Raw genomic sequence first — 20,373 nt, forward strand, 5'->3', positions numbered from 1 at the left:
AATATGTTCTCACTGGTCAATTTATCAACTACACAAAGAAATATGAACAAACAATGAATAGCGTAAAAAGATTGATAAACCCTAGAGTTGAAAGGGGAAATTAGAAAGAGTTATTGAAAGTTAGAGTCACAGGGAGTAGTGACTTCATCGAGGGACTGAAGACAATATTTTTCGACTCAGAGAGAGGCCTTGCCACCTTGGGAAAGGTTGCCAGCTAGAATGAAGAAAAAAGAACAATTGTTATTTGTTTCAAAAACCTTTTAAGGAGAACTGTGACGAAATAGAATATGTGTTTATGACTTTTCTTTTTCTTGTGTTTACTAACCGATATATTGCATTTAATAATTGTTGGTAAATATGTATAATAATTAAGATAATTAAGATTTGTTAATCATTAGTACAAATAAATGCATTGAGTCCAAAATAAGCTTACAACCATTGAAAAAGTACAATTAATTTAACTTTCTTATCTAAATATTAGATATGCAAATGCATTTTATTCTCACGAGTATTAAAAAAATCAATAAAATCCAAAAATAAAACAAAAAAGAATTACTCCAGCTGTGCAAGGATCATATTGATTTGCTTCCGCTATAGTCTTCGTCCCTCCTTCACCGTATTAGGGTTTTCCGAATCCCAATTTCCTCAAACCAACACTGAACCCCATTAATACGACCTCTAGTTTTTGCGTTTTCGAATCCTACATTTCTCTCTATCCAACTATACAAACGAATATCAGAACTCTTCAATATTTTCGCCTCATCGGTTCCGCGCGAAATCAATTAAACTTCGATCATCACTGCCATTATTTATGGCTTCTTCTTCGGTAATCACTCCCGAAGATGTTTTGGAATCGCTTATGAACGACGGTACAATTGATGCTCTTAGGTTAAAGATCATCAACCAGCTTAAAGCCAATGTAGTTTCTACTCTCCCATTTTTTTTTTCAATTTTCATTTCTAGATTCCGAGTTCCAATACCATTTTTTTCTTCTGTAAATTGCAATATAAGCTTGACCTATATTGCACCTACACTTCAGATTAACGCGGTGTTCAATGTTTGACAATTGTAGTTGTATTCAATTACTTTTATTTTCTCAAATTATTACCTGAATATCGGTGTCGTGTTTGTGCCGGTGCTTCCAAGGCTTCACATGTCAACTAATTTTATTACTTGGAATACAGGATGTTAAATGTCAGTGAAGTTTATCTGATAAATTTGATAAATTTGCGCTGTTTTGTTTTTTTGCAGGAGGAACTAAAAAGTACTACTATAAAGATGGCTGAACAGAGTAAGGTTCTCAATACCCCTGGGGCTGAGAAACAAACCAAAAGAGAGCTCTTTGATGCTCTTCGCCAAGAACTTGAGTAAGTGATAGTTAGCTACTTAGCTTACATTTATGTTTGAACTAAATGTTGGTCCTTATTTGGGAGCCTGAAAAGTTTTGTTTTTCTCTCTGTGGCTGTTGCATGTTGTGCCGATGGTCGACTCTATTTAATACTGATTAGTTTGGATTTGGGTGTGATGCACAATGGTGATAATATAGTGTAGTGTAGAAGAAAGATATATGAAACTCATCTTATACCCGGCTGAAAGTAGAAGAAAGCCTTTGTTATTAATTTTCTGTTCTGTAATCTATTCATCAAAAGAAGAAAAAACTCTTCCCGTCAAAAAGTAGAGAAGAAAAACTTTACTGTAAAACTTTACTGTAATGTGTTTGCCGTCTCAGCCATTCAACCCCCATCATATGAATATATGATTGAGTTTATGAACTCTGTGTGCTAAGGATAAATCCCATCACAACTTTCTAACTTGAGGGAAATGAAACTACAAGAATTAAATTTAATATAATATAGACTAAATCTGCCGCAGGGCTACATTTTTATGAACAACATCGATATATAAGTATAGTGTGGATATTTGCAGATCTTGGATTTCTGTTCAAACTCCCAACTTGGTTTCCTAAATTTTTAAATTCTTTATCCATTCTGCTTGCATTATTAAGTTACTACAATTAAATTTTGAATGAGAAAAGGAGAGTTAATAAACTCAAATGCAATTATTTTTTGGAATGTTTTGAAAGACTTTGAAAACTTAAGTTTACTCTCTATGAAATCATCGTAGTATAATGATTCTCTACGATGACTAATTTTTCACGCTTGATCAGGCTTTTAACATATTTCTCTGACAAGGAAATGTCTTGACCGATCATATCAAGGATTTTCTTTTATGATGGCTAATGTTAGTATTTCTTTGAGGGTGGGGATCAAACCCTATACCGTGTCAATTTCATGAAGTGATATTTAGTTATTCTTGTAGCGTACTAGCAATTATTTCTTGACGTTAAAGGGGGTATAGCACAGTTATATTTAGTTATTTTTGTAGCATACTAGCAATTATGTCTTGGCCGCTATTAATTTAGAAATCCCTTCTTTTTTCACAATTTTTTTAATCTATATTCTTTTACAGCCATTAAACCTCTTCATATGACATAGTGTGATTAGAGAATCTAATTAAATACAAATCACATCCTGTAAAATAGACTTAATCCTAATAATCATAGATAAATGGAAAAGATGGTTGAACCGTTTACTTGCTGCATATGATTATAATTAAGATACTCTTCACATGAAATAGTGTGATTATAGAATTTAATTAAATACAATTCACATCCTGTAAAATAGACTTAATCCTAATAATCATAGATAAATGGAAAAGATGGTTGAACCGTTTACTTGCTGCATATGATTATAATTAAGATGCAAAGATATATGGGTCGATACTTTGGTTCTATGAAGAATTTTTCCACCTATTTATTGTTATCATAATGAAAAGTGTCATGAAAGTCATTATTTCATGTAAAGACCACAGAATTGAGGAATTAAATTATTATCAATTATTTTTGGGTGGAAAAGGTAAAATTTTTTAGTGGTGAATTTCACGTCACTTTCTTTAATCGACGAATTTCATTGATGTCCAAATTCTTCAGAAGACTTTGGTGATAAACCTTATATCTTACTATGGACTGGAATAGGGGTTTAGTCTGTAGTTGCTGCCTTATATTGGATTTGCATGCGGGAAAGTAGAAGCCACTTGTTTGTATGTGTTTTAACGCTTCTATAAGCATGCCACCTTGGTGACACAGATATGGTCGTGTCTTTTAATTTGTGGCTAGTGCCTAGTGCACACCTCTTGAAACAAGTTTCAATAAAATAGATGTGCACTGAAAGGTATATCTGTTTAATCTTGTACTATGTTTTTTTGGTCTTTATCTTGTACTATTCTTGATAGGTCTGAATTGGTAGTTTGGACTGTTGGCCACACGGGCACCAAAAAAGCGAGTGCATTGCATAAAATTCCTCTATTATAATGTTTCAGCTTTTTTAATGTCTATTTCCTTTTGTCTTACTTGATGCTTTATGTGGGTTGGGGTCATAGAAGAATTGGTTGAAGTTGTTAGTCCTGATTAAGTTTTATGGTCACATCTAACAAGCTATTTAGTTTTGGCTGGAGTTCTGGTTTTTTCTGATAAAATGTCAATTTCATGCAGAGCTTCTGTACTTGAGAAAGCTTCAAAATCAGTTTGGGATTTAATTTTAGACAACAATGGCCTGGGGAAGGAGATAAGTGAGACAGTTGAAAGAGTGTTTTGCCGATTGAGTGGCCAGGAACCTCCTTTATTTCCGCTTCTAAATGGAGAACCCCAACCCGAAAAGGAGGCTGACAGCAGAAAAGAAAAAGGTAAAGGAAAGCAGAAAGAAAACGAAAATACGGGTTTGATTACTCCTCCATCAAAGAAAAGAAGCTTCGGTGAATTAAATTTGGATGGTGCAGATGAAACTGCCACCAGGTCCTCTGATCCCGTAGCGATATCAGAAGTTTCTGGAAAATCGCCTTTATCAATTTCGAAGACTTGATTAGTGAGTTCAACAAGTTTATGTAATGGAAGTAATCACATCTGGTAAATATATTAAACTTGTAGGACTTCACTGGAGTTCAGAGGAATTGTTCCAGCCACCAAAGCCGTGTATTATGCCCTGAACACCTTGTATGCCTTACATATAGTTTAGGAGTTTGAATGATGAAACTTTATCAAAGTCTGCTGTTGAATCACCAATTTTTCATCGTTAAACTTGATAAGGCTAGGAGATGCGTGGATTGTGATTTGAATGTCGTGGTTCATACTATGAGAAATATGAGAAATATTAGCAACACATTTTAAGCATAATTACTGTTTAGCGAAATTCTAGAGTGTAGATGGCATCTGCACGGGTGATGCAAAATAGAATGCAAAGAAGTTACGGTATAATTTTAAACCTTTAATTTTTTTCTTAATCTGCATGTCTGCTTAATGAGTAGATAAAACACGACTAAACTACAGCTATGCTTAATTAGCTGGATAGCCGCCAGAGTCAAAGTCCACCACCACAAATTATTTTGAAACCTCTTTGCCTTGCTATCTGAAGACCAATCTAAGAGGTATGCTTTCACAAAAGAACAGACCAATATTCTTGAAGAGAGCGAAAAAAATGGCTTGAAAGTGGTCTCTTTTAATGATACAAGTCGCCTTCCCTAAATAAGGGCATAGCCAGAAAGTTCCTTGGTAAAGGTCAAAATCTATACGGCTTCTTAAAAGATGCTCATTCAGGGTCTCAGATTGGATAGCAGTGAACATCAAGACATGCATGCGACTAACAGATTTAAGGACAGGTATAAAACCTCATGCCCTTGTTTAACAGGTTGCCACATATCACCAGCAGCAAGCTATACTTTCATTCTAACTGCTCAAATGTGATAGTGGTTAACAATGATAATTTTGCAAAATCATTACACTCTTTTATTCATTTACAACTTCTTAATCTATGTGAAAATGAAAAAAATAAAAAATGACACTTGATATGGCAAACAGTGGGTTTCGAGAGTAATCAGGTGAACATTGACCAATCAAATTGTGTGCTTGTATTTGTGTTGTAAACAAGGTTTGCTTCAATTGATTGACCAAAATTTTGGTAAGCTACATTGGCACTATCCATCATATGTGTTGGGTTGAATTCATTTTCTTGGAAATCATAGCCTCCTACACCTGGTCCACTTGGCTGTGCTTGAATGCAACTTTCATGTGGGACAGACTCCATTGAAAGTGAAGTGTCATACTCATAATGAAACCCTTGACTCCAAGAGGTTGACATCATTGGATCTTGATGCATTTGATTGTTGATTGCCTCATCTGTAGCATATGATATTTTTTATGTTGTGATGAGCACAAAAGCAGTATTTATTTTGAAATCAAATTTATTGAAACTGTTGTTACCTGAAGTTGGGTTATCATAATTAATAATTTGAGGCATATAGCCAAACATTTGAACTTGTTGGTCCATGTTTTTTGAATCATCCTGAGAAAAACTAAGTTGTGTTGTCCTCTTATCTAAATGTGAATCAAAATAAATAGCACACGAACTAGGAAAAGGCCTCTTGCTCAGTTCCAGCAATCGATTATCACATTGCAAGAGCTTTGCATAATATTGGTCGAGAACTCCATGAGGGAATTGAAGACAGTGCTTCCTGAGATGAAACATTTGCCATCAACAACACAATGATACACATAAACACAATCAAGCTGAATAGGTATCTTGCTAGTTAGTAGTGAACAAGTTCTGATTGGAAATAATGTGAATTCAAAACAAATTCACACCTGTATTTGGAAGCTTGACCATGAGTGAAGTCATGAGATAAGGTCCACACAGTATGCTTTCCGGGCTTTGGTTCAATCTCTCGATAGAAGGATGGCACTTTGTCTAGCTGTGGTCACACACAATTAAAAAAACAACAATGAAATTAGCATTCGATAAACATTTTGTTGATTATGTTATAGCTTATGAAATAAGTCATATGTTTATATTTATATGAGTATATAAATAGAAAAAACACCTCAATTTCTAGGATACCCGGTGAGTTATCCTCGATAATAGCTCGGATGGCCGAAATATTTCGCCACTGTATTTCAATCTTGTCCTTTAAACCATCACGCATTATCTCCCAAACAAGTTTCCGTTTAGCATAATAAAACTTAGCTACCAAATCCGCAGGATATTTAGCTTCGATCTGCATGCATGCGCGCACATATAACATGAGAAAAATATTTCATCGTACAAATAAAATCAAGAACATTACGAGACTTATTAGTACATGTACCTTAAAAAGCCCGATCATAAGCATATATATCGGAAAATGAACAGCTTTCAACTTCTCAACTTTCTTGGATTCATGTTGACATGAAGTTTCAGTAACAGCATTTGTGTTTTGTTCCGAGTATGGAAGCATATCGGGTGTCAATGTGAGTTTTAACCCGAGTGGTAGCGGATACTTGGATAACTCTCTCAAGTTCAGATGTTCATCATCATTGTTGGATTCTGAGGGACTCATGTTCCAGTCATACCAGTTACTGTAAGCCATATATAACAAAGTAGAAACTTGAGATAAATGAATATGGGTTTTATGGTTGGTTTTGTAACGACTCAAACTATATATAGATTGATATCATATGAAATTGAGGGTGTTTGTGTGCATATTACTTTTGATTCGGCATGATTATATAGTATATGAATGTTTATTAATTCATTTTTTAAAAAGACGCATGCACGCACTAACTTGATTAAGCCAATTTGAGATAAAACTTCTAAAGTAGAAGCTTCTTATCCCCTTACACTGTACAATTTCCAACTTACTATCCTAAAAAATGTTTAACAGTAATAATAAAGTACATGAACCATCAAATCTTATATTGAGATTTTATTTTAATTATAAGATAACATGAATCAAAATATAAACCATTCTAATACTCACTCATTTCAAACTTTTGCTGGTTTAATATTTTAAAGTAAAACTTCAGTACAAGTATATAAATAATGTAAAAACGAATTATGGCGATTGTATCTAAAAGTAAAGTTGAAAAACAAATGTGAATTATGCACTGTAACTAGTTCAATCATTTTTCATTCTTATCTCATGGCCAACTTGGTGAGAGTAAGTGGTTTCGGTATAACTACATCTGTGGGTCAAACTTTCCACTTTGGGAAATTGTAAGGATGATAATTAGTACTATGGGTCGCCTCATCTTTTTGTCAAAAATATTTTCTTTTTAGCATATTTACAATTTCCCCATTCATGGATAGCTAGGGAGATTAAATCATGTAGAAATGTCTTGAATTTTAATATGTGACAATTATCAGTCAAATCTCATTAAACTTGACACCTTCAACTTTATCTAATTTCGAATTAAAAAACATAAAATTATATGTGAATTATGTGAGTTTTAATGATGATTGTCAATAAATGTCTTCATAGCAAAGAAATCTTAAAACTTATCATCACTAAATATCCTCATAACAAAGAAATTTTAAATTTTATATTAAAAAAATAATAGGTGAGTCAATCAATTAAAACTAGTCACAAGTATTTTGCAATTTTTTTTACAATTTTATATTTGTCATAAGTAAACGATGGTTGAAATATGCCTTAAAATCTTAAGATAAGAGAAAGAAAACACATTTCATGATTATAGAAATAAAAAATTAGTTTAGAAATCGACGTAGATTGGCGGTATGCCGAGTTAGTCGAGTATCAAATCTGATATTGACAATTTTTATGTATCAGACTTAGTTATTTGACTTATGGATCAATTTGTAAATGAGTTGTGTTTTGGACAACAATATATTCTTGTTGAGCTTATTATCCATATCCTTTGAGAATTTAATGATTTCATTCTTTATTGTAAGAAAGATACTGTTACTTTGCATGAAGTCCAAACGACTCTAAGCTTAAAATAATTTTTAATGGTGAAAGATTTCTAGATTGATGATATGGTGAAGCCTTGAATGTCTCAAGAGGAGGAAATTGACGTAAAAAGATGTCTAGATCAAAGAGTTTTGACAAGTCAAGGTTTAAATGCTTAATTTGTTAAAAATCTGATCATTTCAAGAAGGATTGTCCTGAAAGGGAGGACACTGGAGATTTTGTTCTGAATATTGTTGCCTCAAATGAAGATAGTTATGAGAATGTTGATGCATTAATGGTGTCGAGTTCGGAGACTCAAGAGGTTTGGATTATTGACTCAAGTTAGTCTTATCCCAAGTGTTCAAGAAAAGAATACTTTGATACTTTGAAGTTGGAGTAAGGTGGAGTAGTTCATTTTGATAACAATAACGCTTTCAAGGTTCATGGTATTGATACGATTAAACTTAAATTGTTTGATGATCATGAGTTTCTTCTTTACAACATGACATATGTTTTAGAGCTAGATAAGTTTGTTATTCATAAGAATATTTGATGATCTAGGCATTAGAGTTTAACATGGGGGTATAAGATTCGAAATGGTGAAGTAATTATACCTAAAGTTCTTTCAACTAAAATATGTGGCATATATATTTTAGAAGGTTTCAATGTTGTTGTTCATTCATCATAAATTAGTGAAGACTTATGTAATTAGTAAGTTATGAGATTTGGGATTAAGGCATGATGGATACTCGTATAATGTTTTAGAGCAATTTAATGACTTATGTAGAAGACAAGGGATCAAATTACATTTTTCATTGAGTTGCCATGGGATTTATAGGGTAATGTTGGTGCCAAAGAAGCTTAATTGATTGTCATGTATTTATTTACAAGAATATACTTCCAATTAATCATGGAAGTTTGAGGTAGGAAGACTATAACCTAATATGTTTTGATGGTCTTCAAAATTTTGCTTATTGATCAAATCAAGCCAATTCAATTTGATGATAAAGTTGTGGGTTATGTCTTCAATGGCTACCCAAAAGATATGAAGGTTATGAGATATTGAGAGTGGAACTTGGAGGATCGAAATTCATCAATAACATATGTATTACTTCCAGCGAGTCCTATAAGTGGGAGAATAGTAAACATATAAGGATTGAGCTATTAGAATCCATGGTGGAGAAGACTTAGTTCTAGGTGGAGGTTCCTGCTATTGATACTAGTAATAAGCATGAAACGATTACAAAGACCTATGATTATCATTAGACTCGTGATGAGGTAAGAAGGAAGATTATACCATCTCAAATGGACGGTTGTATTGACCTTGGGTGTTATGTTTTGAATGTTGTTTAATAGTTGCGAAACTTATAATCATGGACATTCATAGAGGCTTTCGAAGTATGTGGAGTCAAAAATGGTTGAAGAACCATACTTGTGAGCTTGTTAGATTAGTAAAGCAGAAAAAAGTGGTTGGGAGAAAATGTACGCAAGTGACAAGATCAAGGTTCCAGCAAGACTTAAACTTGATAAAAATTATTCAATAGACGTTGAATTGGAAGAAAGCAATAAGGTGGTTAATAGATAAATTGACATGAACATGGTTTTAACTCAAGGTGGAGATTATTGTAGTATGTCTTAAAACTTTAAGTGATGAAGATAAAGAAAACATGTTTCGAGATTACAGAAACCAGAAATCAGCTTGGATGTCGATGGAGGCCGACATTGTGTTTGGTCACTGACAAACGATGGTAGTTGACAAAAAGAGAACGACATCGGTCAGGTCAGTTCCAATAGGCGATTCGGGTCCATCGAGTATCAGATCTAGTCCAAACAGTTTTTTGTGTACCATATTGTTTTGGTTTGTGGGTCAGTTTGTTAATGAGTTATGTTTTAGACCCGTCAAGTATCTGTTGGGTTTCATCAGTTATAAATATGTATCTTTATCATTATTGTCTTAACAACCTTCAAAACTTTATTGTTGAAGATACAGAAAAGGGTAAGGAATCTTTGATAAACTGAGAGAGGTAAGGGTTAAAATTCCTTGGACTTCTTGGACTTGTATGATTCATATATATAATTAGAAAGAGATTGAAAAACACTTAAGTAAAAAATAAGATTTGTCCTTTGAAACTTGATGACTATTTTCTTGTAACCCATTTGTAATATTTTGTAATACCTTTTAGAAGTATAGTAAATCAAAGAGTTGTTTGTCTTTCAGAGTATAACGTTTGAGCAAAATGAATAATGTTTCTTTCCTTTTATCTTTTCCTGTCAAGTTAATTGTTATCTTAATACAAAGTTATTTTTACTTAAGGCCCTTCATTTTAGTTATCATTGTTTTATACACATCAAATTTTTTTAGTACTAATTTTAAGTGAATTATGAATAATTTATCAATAATTTTTTGGACCATATAATATTGCATCGGTTACTTCATCTAATTCTATTTATAAAATAAAATTTACTTTTTAGATTAATTGAGTAATCAATGAACATAAACGGTATACGAGATATATTGATTATTGAATGAATCTAAAAAATTATTTTTCTCTTATAAATAAAAACAGAGGATATTATTTTTATAAAATTTAATTAAATATTATATTTATAATTATTTTTCGTTATGAGAAAATTATTATATTATTAAAAATAGAAATTGTTTAATTTTAAACCAATTTTTTTGAAAGTATCTATAATATTTAGAGAAAATTTAAACATGTTACTAACATTTATTAAAAATATTTAAATTACATATAACCACATACACACTCTCAAAGCTCCATATTCTAGAAGAGTAATCATAAGCTTTGATGACGCTATCATTTCATAATTAAGGACGAGAGGGAATTATCTTTTGACTAAAAAAATTTATAATTCACCGTGCTCCAAATTAGACCTTCTTCCTATTTCTTTTTTGACTCAAAACCTTCTTTCTACTTATATAAATCTATATACAGAAATACTACTATATGGCAATTTGAGAAAGTGACGTTAGATTTTGTACATAAAAAAGTCACGTGCATTTCCTTGAAAATATAGTTTAAAGAGTGTATGAAAGTAAGGTGGGATCCAAGAAGGACTTATCATACACATGTATGGCTTTATCTAGTTTTGCGATCAAAGAATATGATCTCACACAGATCTTTAGTAGTACTAATATTCTATATTCTAATGTGTGTGCGCGCTCTGAACTTTACACGGAAGTAGGATTTCCCTTTTTACTTGCTAATAATTGTAAGTTCATGCATTGAATTTTAAGTCATGTTAGCAGTGGTATGGTAGGGTCTCCACTCTCTATTCTGCATATAATTTCATCCTCAAAATCATCATTTTCTGCCTCTTTATTGATAACTGACGTTTCGTGGATTCAAATATGCCAAAGTCAGTTTGTGTGGGCATTTTCAACTCAAACATCATGCCTCATCTCTCATTATCGCCATTCATAACTATCATGCTTGCAAAGATTATTACTCCATATAGTTATAAAATTTACTAAACAACCTCAAAAAAAGATAACTTTATCCTAGAGACAAATAACAATATTTCAGAGTGGAACAAAATATAAGTGGTAAAGTTCCCAGCGGAAGGTCTCCGACATGATAATGAAAGTCTCTGTTGATTGAAAAAGAGAATGTATCTATAAAGTTTGTACTCCAGCGTTTTAGTCAGTGATGTCAGAGAGATGTCAGAGAGGTGAAATTTATAAATATATAATGATTTGTATTGTGGTGTGACGTTGTCGTACCTATATGTAAAAAGCAATTGGAATTGTCTCGTATGGGTGTGGCGTCTTGCACGGGGGATTGTTGGATTAGCCCAACAAATGAGATGGAGTGATGTTTCGCTCTAGTGTTGGTCTACCTCGTGAGAGTGTACATGTCTCCAAGTGGGAATGAAATCGAATTGGCCTCCTATTTGGACCAGTCTTATTGGATCATTTTTCCAACCTAGAACAACATCCGATTAAATTGTCTCAAGCAAAATTACTATGCCAAACAACGTAAGCAAATCTTCAAGAGCAAGAATAAAAAAAGAATAGGTATTCTACATGTTCAAAAATTTGGGCCGGGTCTAAATCTGAGTTCAAGAAACCCCGCCTCAATTTCAAGGCATTCCATGAGACATGATCGATTTGGATATATATATATATATATATATATATATATATATATATATATATATATATATATATATATATATATATATATATATATATATATATATATATATATATATATATATATATATATATATATATATATATATATATATATATATATATATCGGTCCAAAGCTGGCACATCTGATTGATGGTTAATATACTTAAACACACAAACAAAGTCTTAAAGACATAGTAAGAATTATTAATGGTTGATCCCAGACAGAAAGGTAAATGAATTGATTATCTCTCAAGCAGAAAATGAGATATATATTTTTATGACCCATCAAATGGTCTTATGGAGATTGAGCCCGCGAGAACGTATATAAACGGACAACCTAAGAGGAAAAGAAAGACACATTCTTTCCCTATGACTTATACCCAAGGTGACGTTGTGACTCTGAGTAGCTTAGTATTGGTATAGTTATTAACTATGTACCCAACTTGTACATTTATCTCTCACCATGAGGCTTGATAAAACTATCCAAAACCATACAAAATCGTATCTAAACATCAATCCCTTATCATCCCATGATGGTAAGAGTGACCCCCGTGAACAATGACGATTAATGTGTTCCCATAGCGGAGATGTGCGCTGCTAGGGAAGAACTAGGGGTGTACATGAGTTGGGTTGGATCGGGTTTGACTTAACCAATTATCCAACCCGCTTAAATTTTAATGAGTTGGATTTGTCGTCTAACCTGCATTTTCATTTTTAAAACCGAATTGAACCGACCTGTTCATTTATGGGTTGAGTTGGGTTGGATTCGCGGGTTGTGTTTTAAATAAAAATTATTTTTTTAATGATTTCTTTTCAATATAAACAAATTTAAGATAATTCAAATTTGATGAAACACATCATATAATGTCTAATAAAATTCATCAACACGAAATAACATTGGATAATAGTATAACATTTAGTCTTAGAATTAGAATTAGGTAAGTTCGAAATAACACTTCATAAGATACATAAGTTGGAAATGACGTAAAAAAATAAGAAACAACATTTAGTCTTAGAATTAGGTAAATTAATTGGTCTAATAGTATTATTGGCGGAAAATAAAACTTTTTTGATAAAATTATGGTTAGTAGTGAGATATTAATTTTATACTTTTATTTAAAATAATAATAAATTACTAATGTCACATCAATGGGTTGGGTTAATGGGCCTGCGGGTTGAGAAACTCAAACCCGATACCCAAACCAAAACTGTTTGGATTATTGCGGGGTGGGTTGGGTAACCCGTAAATGAATGGGTTCGATAATTTATGAATTGGGTCGGTTTGAGTCAGTGGGTTCACGGGTCCACCCGCACCCATGAACACCCCTAGGAAGAACTACGTCGCCAAAACTAGACATTAAAAGACAACAACTACAATCGATAATTGACAATCAGGAAGACCCCGTAGATCCTCAATCTATAGATGAATGTGACCCAATCCTCTCCCCAAGAATTTATTCTTGAGAGTTTCCAATATGTATTGTGTGAGCTTTTCATAGATTTTCCAATTAATCTTCTTACAACCAAACTTGAAATTTTAATTTGCTATTCTAAGAACCAAACAAATATTTTGTATGGGCTGACCTCCGAACCGAGATGGATTTTACACAGGTTAATCACCTTGTGACTGCAATATCCTCTTATAAATGTTTTGAATGATGTTAAAACTTAGTATTTATGTACATTGGATCTTTCTCTCTTTGTCTAGATGTGAATTTTCATCATAAGACATTTAAAAATAGGTTAGAATCATGTTTACAAGTTTAAAAAATGAGTTTTATGTGAAAATCATTATTTTGGGTCGACCCATACTGAAGGTTTTTAAAGGAAAAAAGTCTGCCTTGTTTGGGTCGACACACCAGGCTCTTGGGTCGACACAGAGCTCGAGTTGGTCGACCCATAACATCTTGGGGGCGACTCCAACTAATGCCTTGACAAACCAAAATTCCCCTACCTTGTTTGGCTCGACCCTTATGCTGCTTGGGTCAATCCATTCTGCTTTAATTTTTCCAAACTTGTAATTTTTGCTAAAAATATGTTTTCTATTATTTTTTCTCTTACACACAAGCATAATTTCTCATTTAAAAATGAAACAAAGAACATACAAATAACTTTTCTCTTCATCTTCAATCTTCTTGTATGCATACACACAACAATTATACATAATCATTCTTGTTGGATGCCATCTAGATTAGATTGATAAGGACCAATTTAGGATTGTTGTAATCAAATTGGGTTGAGTATTCTATTGGAGTTTCATTGATAGAAGCAGTTAGAGTTTTTCCTCTAAGATCAAGGTTGATTTGGTTTTTTTTTGCATAAGTCTTTGCATTTGGATTCAGCCGAGTGAAAGCTTTGAAGAACGAAATTTCTGTCAAAGGAGTAGCGTTAACCGGAGGATCATTTGAAAGGCTTGGGACAAGAATTCGTAACGAGGATTCACCTGAGTGAAAGCTTTGAAGAACGAAGTTTCTGTCAAAGGAGTAGCGGTAATCGAAGGATCGAATTGGAAGTCTTGGGTCACTTGATATTGCTTAAGATCAAGTGGAGAGAAGAAGTTATAATCAACATAAAACATAGGGTTTGGGGGTTTGGATTGTTGATTTTCTCTTGTAAACAACTCTTACAAAGGTTAATTACATATCTCAATTCTATTTGAAATTAGGGGCAGACGTACCCATAGTAAGGACAATTGGGGAACTGCCTAAACAAATCTTTGTATTCTCTCTCTCTCTCTCTCTCTCTCTCTCTCACACACACACACACACACACACACACACACACACACACACACACACACACACACACACACACACTTTACATTTTGATAATTCACTTAGTGTGCAATTTGATAAACTAATAATTTTGTTTGTGTTGAAGTAACTCAAACTGTTTTGTAAGATAATTGCAATCTAAATAATTGCAATTGATTTTTAATATCTTCAACGCAAAGGAAAATCAACTTGGTGTTTATTGCACACCAAGTGTTTGATAAATTGTTTAAGTCAATTTTTGTTTCCTAATTCATAAAAATTGATTACAAAGTGTTAATTGTTCAAACATTATTTTAGAAAACATATTGATTTGTTCCTCATCATTGTTTTACGTTTTGTTACAGTTTATACGCATCTTCGATTCTTCCGATAACGGTTCGGGATAGACGAGTGTCGATCTAGAATTGCTTTCACTTGCCATAGTAAATAATTTTTAACATAAATTTTATTGGTGATCTATTCACCCCCTCTAGATTGTTGTCCTTGTCTAACACACCTAATCAATTGGAGCTTTTACATCAGGCTGAGCTCACGAACCTTTTGAGAGATTTTACACTGGTTGATCTCAAAATGTGGCAGAGCCTTTATACAGGCTTAGCTCAAGAACCTTGTACTGGATTTTATACGGTCTGATCTTGGAACTGAACATAGATTTTACATGGACTGAGCTCAAGAACCTTTGTGGAGATTTCGCTGGTTGATCTTACGAACCAAACAAGAGCTTTTACAACAGGAAAAACTCACGAACTAAACAAAGACTTCCTAAGACAATCCTCAAACTGAACAAGATCATTTGATGGCTTGCAACCGCACAACTTCTTACAAAATATATTTTACTTAAGTAATACTGCACTTTTGGGTAAATTACAAATATGTCATTCACTCATAAATAACATCCTTACTAAGCTCTCAAACATTCTCAAAGTACTAAGGCAAAATTCAAGTGAGTGAGAGAGAGAGAGAGAGAGAGAGAGAGAGAGAGAGAGAGAGAGAGAGAGAGAGAGAGAGATGATAGAGTGAGAAAGAAAGATCAAGGATTATTTTCTGAGTGATTTGAAAAGGTAGATGAGAATTCTATTTATAGGACAAAGTGTGACTAAAAAGTGGAAACGATTCATGGGCTAATTAAGTCTCATAATCGATTAAGCAAATCAATTACTTGACCCCAAGTTGGAATGTTTTGATTTCTAGTTGTTTCGCGCTATTAAGAGACTTTTTAATCGATTATAGGCATTACAAATTGAACTAATCAACTATTCTTTTAGGTATAATACATTATATAATTGTAAACATGCTTCTAATTGATCAAACAGTTCCCCAATCAATTATCTAGGCCTTAAAACATTCTTAGATGGTTTTAACAAATTAAGATAGGTTTCTCGAAGATTTTAAATGTGTGTGTAACTTTGCCTTAGTAATTCCAAAGATACCCCTATGCCTTTACAAGACTCTGGTAACTCAGATAGACATGACCAAACGGACTTTCATACTTCTTCTCTTTCACAACTATTAAGCTTCAAGTCTCTGCATAATTATCATACAAGAACCTTGGATCTTGAGGCTTGAGATGTCTTCAAGTTTATTTCCATCACCTGAGAGTTGAGAGACCAAACCACTTGAGAATTTTGAAATAGAAGTCTTCACTTGAGTGTTGTTGGAAAACAATGTTGACTTCAAAGTGATAACTTGACGCTCAAGGTAAGTTTGGATAGAATTGCTCCAAGATTTCCACCGTCACCCCCTCCGTCTCACTGAGTTTGGCTATAAGTAAACTCGTGATGGAAAGGGGCTCTCTCGTCCAACAAAGGGAAAACCTATAATCTATCATGCTCAAAGATAGTTTTATGTCACTAAACAACTTCTCTAACCCTAACAAACTTGTCCTTCCAATTCTTGTAGTTAGAGGTATATGGAGGAAGTAAAGGCCACCCTAGGACAGAGCTCATAGAGACCCATCAACCCCAGGATACACTTTTTGTTACATAAAAGGAGAAGAAGATCTTAGTCGTGGATGTAAGATTGAGACTCCAACAAAGGATCTTAAACCCCCAGACAAATACCTAGTTATTCAGATGTAGCTAGGAAGGAGCGACATTTAGCACCCAAAGAATGTTAGATTCGAAGAGAGTGAAGGGGATACTGGCCCCAAAATCTTTAAATACACCTGTATACAAATAAAAGAACTCATTTTCCACTCTAGGGGATCGCCATATGCAAACCCTTTCGCCTCGAGCACAAGGTTCTAAAATGACGTCGATTTAAGTATCAACATTTTATGGATCATAAACATAAGGAAGAAGACATCAAATTAGTGTTACTATCGCTAGTCAAACAATCGGAAAAATTGAATATAAGAAAGAAGACATCAAATTAGTGTCACTATCGCTAACAGACTATAGAGGGAATCCAGACTCATAATTTCCTCGTAGGAATTTGATAGAGAGGTTGAGAACTGCATAATAAATTCGAAAGAACCTAAGAAAGAAGACATCAAATCAGTATCACTATCGCTAGTCGAACTATTGAAAAAGTTATATATATATATATATATATATATATATATATATATATATATATATATATATATATATATATATATATATATATATATATATAAAAGATTCAAAATTAGGCATGATCTTAGCGTAACATTAACTTAATAAATAATACAGATAAGTAACTGTATTTAGATATTTTGATAGTAGCAACAAATAAGAAAAGTTTTGTATTCCAACCATAATGAATGAAATGATCAAGTGTCACTATCAAAGGTTGTGCTCACACTATCGCATCACAGCAACCCACTTTCAGATCCGTTGGCATGACTCAGACTAACCCACGCGTCACATTTTTCTATCTGTTAAGATATTCTTCTTAAACACTTGCTGACTCATTAAATGACTTTTTTAACTCCATAATTTACATGACTATTTTTACTCAGGCCAAAATTTTCGAGATATTTTTTTCTAAAATAAAAAATTGGACATCGTATTCTTCATCTAGGATTAAAAAATACATATTTCTCGTTAGAGTATATAAGAGAAAATACTTTGTTTTTTTAAAAATGAATCAAAGTAAGATGATGTAGGTAGGCGTGACATGAACAAAGATTTGGTAGTTCTTGCGTCAGAAAATCTAAAATGAGGCATTCATAAATCATTAGCCATCGGCAAAGGCATGATGTGGAAAGCAAGCACACTATATCTACAGTAACAATATCGCACGTGCGTATTGTGAATGAAGTTAGAAATTAAAGAAATCTGTTGGACGATTCAACTGGAACCTTCATTAACCACTTATGATCATTTGATTAAAATCTTGTCATTCATCACATATCTTTGATTTTTGACAAGTGTGTTTTGATCTGTAATGATGAAAAATAATTTTAATTAAAAACGAGTTATGTTTAGTTATCTCCCATGTTCTTGACTCAGTGATTAAAAAACCTTTTAAAATAAATAAATAAACAGCATTGCTATGTTGTACGATGAATTTTCTTCGTATATTTCATGAATCATGACCTCTTTAAGCTTTGAATGGATTAATTTTCAGATTTTGTGAAATTCATGGGTGGGGTTGGCATAAAAAGAGATTAAAGTGATCATCGTGACATTCGTACAATTTTTGTTTCTTTACATAAAGCAATTTTCAGAAACAAAATAAGTTTCTAACAAAAAAAATTTTAGGTGAATTAAAGTAGAATGGAAAACATGAGGAAATAATTCAAATTCATTTGGATATATTCATGTAAATGCAAAAGGAATATTGGCGTGGAGAAATGTTCATAGTATTTGTTATATATATAAAAGAAAGGTTATAAAGGAATAACATACGAATTGACAATAATTTATGTTGCTATCTTTTTTTTTTAATGACAAAATCAATCATCTTAAAAATTACGTGCATTGTCTGTACTTGTTAAAATAATATACAAATGCGTAGTAATTCTTATCTAGTAAGAATTTTCAGATGCTTTAGTATTTTTGTGGGGTTAGAGCAAATTCAAGAGGGTGAGAATCTCTATTTTAGGGAAAAAAATCTGTGAAATATGAGATTGATCCCCTCCACCATAAGAGTGATGTATCTATAGAGGCTTATGGACCTGGATTTAGGTTTTTTTCGGAAATAACAACTGTCTACCCTAGTAATGAGAGTAACCGTTGAATCCTTATTTTCTAGGGAGATGTGGGTCATTCTCCTAACTCCTTATTCGCACCACTTATGACCAAGACACGTCACCTCACACATTTTCCTACTCTTGGGAAGTGGTATGTGTCGCGGGCGATGTCCTTAAGACACGGGCAATATCATCATGTCGCCCCTTGTGGGTCTTTACAAATATATCACTACACTATCCCTCAGACATGAGGGCTTGGCAAAGGGAGAAGTACTTAATTGACTTGGTGTTAGGGAAATTTAGGCCTTCATACAATACACTCAGTTGAGCATGTTCGACAAGACTCTTAGTCGATATCTTTATGTAGGCCTTTTAGATGAGCTTGTATGATGAGACTCTTAATCAATTTCTTTAGGTTATACGTCTAGATGAGTTTGTCTAATGAGACTCTTAGTCCCTCAGGAGAGGAGTTTATATGAGTTGATGAGACTCTTAGTCAATTCCCTCAAGCGAGGCATTTAGATCAGTTTTTATGATGAGACTCTTAGTCGAATCCCTCATGGGAGGCGTTTAGATGAACCTGTATAATGAGACTCTTAGTGGAGTGTCTCAGACAAGGAATTCAAATGAGTTTGTCTAATGAGACTCTTAATCAAGTCCCTCAAGCGGGGGTTCTAGATGATCCTGTCTAATGAGACTTTTAGTCCCTCGTGCGAGGCATTTAAATGGGGTTGTATGATGAAACACTTAGTCCTTCAGGAGAGGCATTTAGATCAGCCTGTTTGATGAGACTCTTAGTTAAGTCTCTTAGAAGAGGCATTTAGATGAGGCGACCCCCCATATTATAGTTCATTCTTACTATCTATAAAGGAAGAAAGGATCTCCCTAAGAAGTTCAACATTTTTATATTGCCTTAAAAGGCAGCAAGGATCTTCATGTGGAAGGCCATCAAACTTATATTGCCTTAAGAGACAACAAGGATCTTCCTATTGAAGTTTAACACTTTTGTATTTCTTTAAGAGGCGGAAAGGATCTTGCTATGAAAGTCCAACACAATGTATTTCCTTAAGAGACGGCAAAGATCTTCATGTGGAAGTCCAACACTTTTGTATTTCCTTAAGAGGTGGCAATGATCTTCCTGTGGAAGTCCATCCCTTTTTAAATATTTAGAAATACAATGGAGCACAACACACCAATTTTCAAATAACCTAAACTGTAGTAATATTTTAAGCGGATGGAATTCCAAGTCCTAGGGATAAGTCTCACATTCAATTCCTCCAGCTTATATGTTTCATGCGGTAGCTTCTGGAATATGTGATACAATATAAGCTGGTACAATAACTTGTCTTAACATCAAGTCGCATTCCTCCATTTTCTTTTGCATTACCTTAGAATTGTATCTTTTGGCCGCCCTCTAATTTCCAACGAACTCCCATGTGTGGGCACATCTCTTATTTCGTTGATTAGATCTACAATGCATCTTAGCCCTGATTCGTTCACGTCTGAGTTAAATTGAGAATGTCGCCATGAGAGCATGTAGATCTTTATA

The 20,373-nt window shown here is 33.4% G+C and overlaps 2 protein-coding genes across 2 annotated transcripts; one reads left to right on the plus strand and one right to left on the minus strand.

Annotated features, from left to right (window-relative positions):
* The first annotated feature begins 509 nt into the window (after positions 1-509).
* LOC127096873 (uncharacterized) lies at positions 510-4,228 on the plus strand. Its single transcript, XM_051035409.1, has 3 exons — positions 510-919; positions 1,252-1,367; positions 3,551-4,228. Exons 1-3 carry the CDS (start codon positions 812-814, stop codon positions 3,915-3,917), a joined length of 591 nt encoding a protein of 196 aa, XP_050891366.1. The 5' UTR covers positions 510-811; the 3' UTR covers positions 3,918-4,228.
* Positions 4,229-4,543: 315 nt separating this feature from the next.
* LOC127096872 (uncharacterized) lies at positions 4,544-6,563 on the minus strand. Its single transcript, XM_051035408.1, has 5 exons — positions 6,193-6,563; positions 5,929-6,102; positions 5,693-5,799; positions 5,312-5,562; positions 4,544-5,227 (listed from the first exon to the last, which is right to left on the minus strand). The coding sequence occupies exons 1-5, from the start codon at positions 6,451-6,453 to the stop codon at positions 4,926-4,928; spliced, it is 1,095 nt and encodes a 364-aa protein (XP_050891365.1). The 5' UTR covers positions 6,454-6,563; the 3' UTR covers positions 4,544-4,925.
* Between the last annotated feature and the right edge of the window lie 13,810 nt (positions 6,564-20,373).

The sequence above is a fragment of the Lathyrus oleraceus genome, chromosome 6 (genome assembly GCF_024323335.1).
Source record: "Lathyrus oleraceus cultivar Zhongwan6 chromosome 6, CAAS_Psat_ZW6_1.0, whole genome shotgun sequence".
Lineage (NCBI taxonomy): Eukaryota > Viridiplantae > Streptophyta > Magnoliopsida > Fabales > Fabaceae > Lathyrus > Lathyrus oleraceus.

Excerpts from the sequence above, each read along its gene's own strand:
- LOC127096872 (XM_051035408.1), bottom strand. The coding sequence starts at position 6,453 with ATGGCTTACAGTAACTGGTATGACTGGAACATGAGTCCCTCAGAATCC. Across the intron at positions 6,103-6,192 it reads TTATGATCGGGCTTTTTAAG|ATCGAAGCTAAATATCCTGC; the intron begins GTACATGTACTA and ends GCATGCATGCAG. Across the intron at positions 5,228-5,311 it reads TTATGATAACCCAACTTCAG|ATGAGGCAATCAACAATCAA; the intron begins GTAACAACAGTT and ends CATATGCTACAG.
- LOC127096873 (XM_051035409.1), top strand. The coding sequence starts at position 812 with ATGGCTTCTTCTTCGGTAATCACTCCCGAAGATGTTTTGGAATCGCTT. Across the intron at positions 920-1,251 it reads TCAACCAGCTTAAAGCCAAT|GAGGAACTAAAAAGTACTAC; the intron begins GTAGTTTCTACT and ends GTTTTTTTGCAG. Across the intron at positions 1,368-3,550 it reads GCTCTTCGCCAAGAACTTGA|AGCTTCTGTACTTGAGAAAG; the intron begins GTAAGTGATAGT and ends AATTTCATGCAG.